The 7609-nt window shown below is 41.0% G+C and overlaps 1 protein-coding gene across 4 annotated transcripts in view; it reads left to right on the forward strand.

The window, feature by feature from the left end:
- USP6NL (USP6 N-terminal like) overlaps positions 1-4228 on the forward strand; it is a 115853-nt gene extending 111625 nt beyond the window's left edge. For all 4 annotated transcript variants that reach the window (XM_064703036.1, XM_064703037.1, XM_064703034.1 and 1 more), the window contains one exon: positions 662-4228. In XM_064703036.1, coding sequence (XP_064559106.1) covers positions 662-2130 — 1469 coding nt within the window. In that variant the 3' untranslated portion in view covers positions 2131-4228. The remainder of the gene's footprint in view (positions 1-661) is intronic.
- The last annotated feature ends 3381 nt before the right edge of the window (positions 4229-7609 follow it).

Consider the following 7609-nt stretch of genomic DNA (forward strand, 5'->3'; position numbering starts at 1 on the left):
CTGAACTGGAAAAAAGATTCTGTGTATAGAGCCTTTTATGGAGGTTTTTCATACTGAGGATGAAATTTCCAGGCAGGAAAGGGTTTGAGGGGAACAAAGTCTCAATTGTGTTAATGAGGAGCTTCACCCAAAAGCTGAAGTGAGAGACAGTTCAAAGATGTAATCTGGGAACTTTGTGCATGTGAGGGAGGAGCTGGTGGTGTGGCTTGCTAGAGGTGAACATTAGAGGATGAATGAATGGAAAACAATCCAATGGGAGAGTGATATTGGGAAGGATTTTTAAAGTGGATAAAGTAGTTTGCTTAATGTAACAATGTGAGGAGGGTTCCATACAGAGTAGGTACCAACATGCCATCTAGGAAAATTGGGGTTTTTTCAGCAGTGTCATGATAGAGCAAAAGCTTGGTGAGAGTGCATCAGCTCTAGGAAGGAATAACTTCCTACAGGTTAGGATGGGTTGGATCCTACAGGAAGGTTGGGATGAGGGGCTAAAGAAAATCTGTGTTTGATGTCAGTGTACTGAAAAACCTTTAAGGTGTTCAGCAGAACGGTGACCCAGAGAGAAGCCCAGTTAATTTCCAGCTATTTGTGCTTGCATGACAAACAGATCAAAGAAGGCTTCTGCACAAATGTGAATTTGTTATTCCTGTTCTTGTTTTAGGTAAAGAAGATGAATTTCCAAAGAAGCCACTGGGGCAGATTCCATCAGGACCTCTGCCTTCTGTGCTTAACTCCACTCCAATGCTTAATGGACAGAACAGTACTGGGACACAAGCAGCAAGACAAAGGACAGAGAGAAGACCATCCACAGAAGAAGAATCAGAAAGTTCACCAAATAACCGAAAAAGAATTAATTCTGTGGAAAAGAAACCTTCCTTAAAACTGCAAAAGATTCGACCAGCAGAGACACAAAACAGTTTGCCTAAGAATGAGGTGGATACCAGAAAAAAGCCTCAGCCAGCAGAGCAAGACAACTCAAGTCTATACAATAATGCAGCTGCTAATCAGAATTCTAATGCTACTTCCAACACAAGAAGGGAATTTGTACCTAAGTGGAATAAACCATCTGATGTCAAAATAATGGAAAAGACAATGAAACTCACTGCAGAGGTGAAAGGGAGGCCAGTAAACCATTCTGGTATGGGCCCACCACCAAGTCCTGGAGAAATGCAGCCTTTGAATGTAAAGCAAAAGGTGAGGGTTTTGGATGCTGATGAAGGTAAGCGAGGGTCTAATGCATCTCAGTATGACAATGTTTCAGAGGATGAAACTGAGAATGAGAATGTTGTTGAAGAGATGCTTGAGAGAGCTCATCCACAAAGTCCTAGGCATGTAGCATTTTCTAATAGTCCAAGAAAGCAAATGGAAAAAGCACCAGCTCCATTAAAAATACCCAACAATTACACCTTCACTTCACAACCCAGATCTCCAAAATATGCATCTCAGTCTGATGGTCCATCTCATGGACTGAATGTAAAGCAGCCACTGCCAGGTTATAGTAATCCCCCTACTTACTATGGGAATTCTCCAAAGCATGTTTCCAGTACAGGCAATGCAAGCTCTGCACCTCTGCATTACCACGGGAATCGGCCCAGCCCCTCTGGACGGCCATACGCTCCTTTTATGCCAGTAGATTATTCCCCAAATAAACTGCAGATGAATTCCTATCCTGCCAGTCGCCAAAATGCTCTTCCAGCAGCCCCTGCCCAGACAGAAGTCGCTCCTGTTGATGCCTACACCAGCAACTCGAGGTCCTCCCCAGGTGTCAAGTTCATCATCCCCCCAGCAGATTATTTACCAGAGGAGAGGAAGTGGCCGGACGCCGCCTACGCCTACAGACACGAGCCCTACAGGCAGCCCTGGGGCCAAGAGCTGAACAAAGGCCACTTGGATCATTTCCAGAAGTACCAGCATTTCCAGCAAACACCTCTACATGAGCACAGTCTTCCTGCTGTTTCTGTGGATAGTCCAGTGAGATACAGGACTTCCCCAGCCTTGGAAGAGAATGGCTCCCCACAGTACCAATATGCCAGCGCGTCAGCTCAGGCCCAGCACTATCGGAGCAGAACTGATGGATTGTCTGTGCATCTGACTGTGCATGAGTCTGTGCATGAGTCTGTGCTTCTCTGAGAATCTGGCTGTGCTTAGTAAAGTGGCAAGAACCAAAACCAGTTGAACAGTACTGTGTTAGTAGTAGTCCTCCTCAGTTCTCTGGAATGTGGATGGTTCGTGTGAGTTCAAAAATAACGACACTTTTTCAGAGATGTTTCAGACTTTGCTTGAAAGCTGGTGGAGTTCTTGGACTTGCATGGAAGCTACTGGAAGTGATCTAATGCACATAGACATAGCAATAAGCTCATATCCATCACGTGGTTCATGCTGTCGTCGCTCCTTACATTTTAAATAACTCGTGTTACAATCCTTCTGCCTAAAACCTGTAACACACTGAAAAGTTTTGACTGACATTGTTAATGCACTGTACAGATGTGTGCGTGTGTGCCTGTGTGAGTGTGCGCTTACAGTACACAAACTCGTATGGAAAAGAGCTAAAGAGTTTAAATTTAAATGCATTTAACTTTGGGCAAAGCTTGTGAAGTACTTTTATTTCATATTAATTTTTCTTTGTAATTTATTTGAGAAGCCATTCATTTTGAATGGGAATTTCTGTCATTTTTATACAGCTGCCTCAGCATCCCAGTATCTGTTCTGGGCAGGAGAGATGCTTTGGGATTATTAATTTAATCATATGTGAGAGTTAATTTCCTCTCCTTTGACTACTGTTTGTCATTTTCCTCAGCAGGAAGGAGCAGGCAGGAAAAAGCAGATAGCCAAAAATGTCTCTCTAATCTGGCTAAGAAATGGTGCTTAAATTCAGGGCAGTGTATAGGAGTTTTTTAAGTGCATCAAAAATGGAGAATTTGTACCTTCTCACCCAAACCTACCTTCAGAATGTCATTCTATATGCAAAAGACTGGAGCACAGTGAGCCTAATGCCAGATACAGAAATGGTGCTGCACCCTTCACTTTCTGCCACGCTGTGCTGTCAGACTCAAACTGGTTGCAGGGCCAAATCTCACAGGTATCAGAGGATTGCACAGCTCGTTGACACCTCTGTGAAGTGCACGCAGGAGTTTGAGCTTTGCTCCAAGCTTGACATTCCCTGAGCTGTGTGAGCATGCAGTGTCCCTTGTTGAGTGGATTTTGTTGTGTTTTGCCCTTTTCCCCCCCAAATTGTGGTTTCCTGTCTGAGGTGGGGCTTGTGCTGTCAGGCTCACACTGCACGGTGTTCTACACTAAAATGACCCTGACTGTTGCTAACAGGAACCTCAAACTCCTGCTGATGTAAGTAATCCTGATTAGTCTTTGCAGCCTTTTCCCCTTTGTGTTTTCCTTTCTGTTTTGACTGTGAATTGGGGTGGAATTAGAAGCAGGTGATGGAGTGGCACATGGGGGATGGAGCCCTGTGAGCTGCAGGATGCTCTGAGCTCGCCCCAGGAGCTGAGGCAGAGGAGGGGCTCACCTGGAGAGCTGAACAGAGATTTCTCTAATACTGAAGTACTGAACATGGGTATCAACACCAGTTGGGAAGGTTGTCCTGTTCCCTCTTGTTTTGTAAGGTTTGTTAACTGAAAACATAGAAATGGATATTTTTTTTTTCCTTTAAAGAATGAGCTTTAGTGCCTATTATTGCTGCAGGTTGGCTCTGTAAGTTTTAAGGTACAGAAGTAAAACAATTTTTACAAATGGAAGTAACATTTACTTAGTATGTTTCAAAACATTTTTTTTTGTGTATATAACGTGTCTGATGTAATTTTTAATAACTGGGCAATTTTATATTTTAAAAATTGCAAACTGCAGCGAAGTAACTGTAGCCAAGCACTACACTGAAATCCTAAACTAAAATTGTGAAGATAAATATGACTTGGGCTTACTTTAGTTCTGATTGCTTACAGCAGCTTAGAAATGTATGTATATAATATTGTGGCTAAGTGTAATAATCTCAGTGTTTAATGATGGTTCTGTAATTCATAACAAAGCTGTACAATTTATTTGTGCAAACAACTTGAGGCTCAAAAATATGTATCAGCATTAGTAAATACTGTAGATTTTTATATATAAAATATATACACACTATTTTCTTATTTCATCTGCAACAGTTTTATAACTGTGTACCCTATTTTGATGTGACTGTATTTTTAACATGTTAAAATAATAATAATTAAGCTTATGTTGTTTTGTCTTTCTTCTTAATTATTTGGTTAGCTCCAAACTGGACTTTAGCTATTCTCAGCACAAGTAATTGCTTTTCATAAATGAATCATGTGTATATATATGATGTATCCTATTTAATTTGTACATGTTTATTTTTAGACTAAGCAGTGTGGATAAAATCTATATAGTGCTTTTGCATTATTGCAGAAGTGGCAAGATTATTGATTATAGTTTATTACACAGGCTAAACCTTAGCCTGTCATTTGCAAAAACTAGGAGCATAAACTGTGATCATTGTTTTCTGGTTTTGTTCTAATAATCTCACCCAATACCGGTTTAAAAGAGAATTGTTGGCATAAGGAATTTGCAAAGTTGCATTGATCAAAGTGCAAAATAATAGTCTTGACTGTGGCTTCTGTCTCTCACATGTTTGGAGGATGCTATTGAGTTGGTTTTTTAAAAGAAAAGCAACCCAGCCTTGTGTCATCTGATTGTAGTGCAAAACACATTTTTATTTTCATTTAACTGGACAAACCAGACTCAGGGCACAGGCAGATTTGAGTCTGCCATTCATACCAGCAGCAAAACCCACTTGATGCTGCAGAGGGAAGGGAGACCCAGCTGTGCCAGTGCCTGGCTGGTGGAGGGGCTCAGCTCAGTGTCTTGGATTAGATACCTCACAAGAGCTTTGCTGTCACTGTTTTCTTTGACCTGAAAACAGTGGAGAGGTAAGTACCAGCATAAAATATTTGAGACCTTTTTTTCCTTTTATGGTTTAATAATTTTCCAAGATCTCTGCTTTGAGCTGGATAAACTGTAAGTTTCTTGTCCAGGTTAGTTGTCATGGCTTTCCTTGTGTGAGACAAATTCAGCATAGGGATTTGGAGAATTAACACAGAGGAACACAGAGGACTAAGTAAGGAGACATGTCTAACTTCTGTATGGCAAACATTTAGTGAAATTAAACCAATTAGGATTTAAAGGGAGAAGAAAGAACCTTGGGTATATGCTGTGGTTGCTTTTCCTTTCATTTGAGTGCTGTGCTAGATTAGATCTAATGACTTCAGTGTGGTACTGAAGCATTTGGTCTTGTGCAGTACAAATTGTTGTGGCCATGGAAGAAAGGAAGGATGGTATCTCTGGTACTCTTAGCCCTTTTGGTGGGTGGGATGTGATGGCAAGACCCAGGTGCTTGCTTACCTGGATAACCAAGTTGTTGTGCACTGCAAGTGGAGACAGAAGCCATCCCTGCTCCTCCTTCCAGGGAGGATTCTGGCATCAGATGTGGTGATGAATCTGAATCTAAACATTCACTTGCTTGGGCAGCTAAGGAAGAGAATCTGACCTCAGGAAAATTCTTTCCCTTTCTCCAGATCCAGCTGTGCCCAGTCTGTAATGCTTCAGGGAATGCAACACAGAGGAAAGAGTAAACCTGTTCAGCCAGAAGTCTGTTAAGGAGAGTATTCCCTCCTACACCTGCTGATCACTGCCTAAAGCCTTAAAGCATGATATTGTTTGCAATTGTTTCAAAATTACCAGACTGGAGTGGACAATCCTGTTTCTCTCATGGCCAAGGTGTGTAAATGCCAGTCACCTCTGCAGTATCTGTCAGCAGCAGCAATCCCTTGTTGTAGAAGTACCTGTTCTACCCCCACTATCAGTAAACTTCCAAGGCAAAAACCCAGAGAGTTTTAGAAATCATGGAGGATGCAGAACAGAAGTACCTTATTGCTAGTCAAAGATACAACATTATAATAAACAGAATAATTCCAAAATTAGATGCAAACAGTAAACAACATTGAAATGTCAAAAGAGAGAACAGCCTTCCAGTGTGGGGAAGCAAATCCGAAGCTTCCCTGAGGTACACAGACATTTTCCAGGGAGATTCTTCTCAAGAATCCTATCCTGAATTTCACATCATCCTCAATATGACTTTGAAATGGACTTGCAAATTGCAGACTTTTTTTTTAATCTCCCCCTTGGGTGGCATTACACTGCATGCACAAAGAAGAATACTATTTAAAATATGCCATCAAACGCCCACCGTTTCACTTCCAGCAGAGAACATTCCACTTTCCATACTTCAGTGAGAGGAAAATATAATTTTTTTTGTAGTCCTTTAAATACTGCATTTTTGTAAAGTTCTGTAAATGTAGCATAGTTACAGTTTAACAGCTACTTAACCAAGTATCATTCAGATGCTTGCTTAGAGATCCTCTTTAGAGGAGCTTTAGATGGCATGAAGCTGCTGCATAATTTGCTGCAGTTTCTCTTTTCTTTTGGGCAATATTAAGACAATCCAAATGCTTTTAGTGGCAGAGTTGCAATGAGGAGATGACTAGGCCAACAACTGAAATTGGAAATATAATTGCAGTCATTTTGGAATAGCCTTTAAATGGTTGCCAAATCCTGGGAAAGACACCATTTTCTGGGTTCTTTGTGCCAAGAGAGCTCCTTCCTGCAGCAGGGAACACGTAGGTCCCTCTCCTGAGTGATTTGATTCCCTCTGCTCACACCAACTGCTTTTCTTTGTGCTTATGGAGTTAATATGTTAGTAGAAAATCAATGGAACTTTTACAATGAGTGATGAGAAAACAAAGCTATCTTGTTCTGACTTTTCTTCCTTCCTTTTTTTGTTTGTTTGTTTTACTGATTTTATTGTCAGCCTTGTCAAGGTGAGCTGTGTGTGATGTGATTCTTCTGTCTTCTTTCTCTAGTAATGTGCCAACATGTTTTACAGAGACTTTGTGATGCCTTTTTGCTGCTGTTTCTGCTGTATATCAGAGGTTACTGTTTGCTTCTTCAGCTTTTCCTTTCTAGATTATGTGCAAATTAAGGGAACAAAAATTATATTCTCAGTATTGCAGTTGGTCAGAAATTCTCCAAGAAGGGTAATTCCTGACAGAAAGCAATTTAATTTGGCAGTTGGTGAAGGACACTGTAAAGTGGAGACTTTAGTACAAGTCTGTGGAATCCAAAGTCTAAGTTTGCTTCTGCTTCAAGCACCAAAAACCATATTAGACACAGGCCAAGGAAGAACTTTTTGCAAAATGCTGTGTCCTGCCACAGACACATGCCAGCTTGGAGCTACAGCTGCCAGTCCAATAGGTTTGATTTGGTTAAGTAAATAACCTGTTTCCTGATAATGCATTTCTTCTGTCAAATTTTTCTGCTGGAAATGAGGTAAAGAATTGAGGCCTGGGCTGGGAACTGGGGTGCCTGAGCTCCTCTCTTTAATTAGGAGAACTGAAGTTGGCTTTTGGTTAAAACCATCCACTTCAATCATTGTATTTGTAAGTTCAGGAGTATCTTTAGAATAATTTATGGTATTGTCCCATAGGATTTGGGTTTCTTCAATAACAGAAGGTCTGTTAGATCACTTTGTCTAATCTGTGCC

Source organism: Zonotrichia leucophrys, chromosome 1A (assembly GCF_028769735.1).
Source record: "Zonotrichia leucophrys gambelii isolate GWCS_2022_RI chromosome 1A, RI_Zleu_2.0, whole genome shotgun sequence".
In the NCBI taxonomy this organism is placed as follows: Eukaryota; Metazoa; Chordata; class Aves; order Passeriformes; family Passerellidae; genus Zonotrichia; species Zonotrichia leucophrys.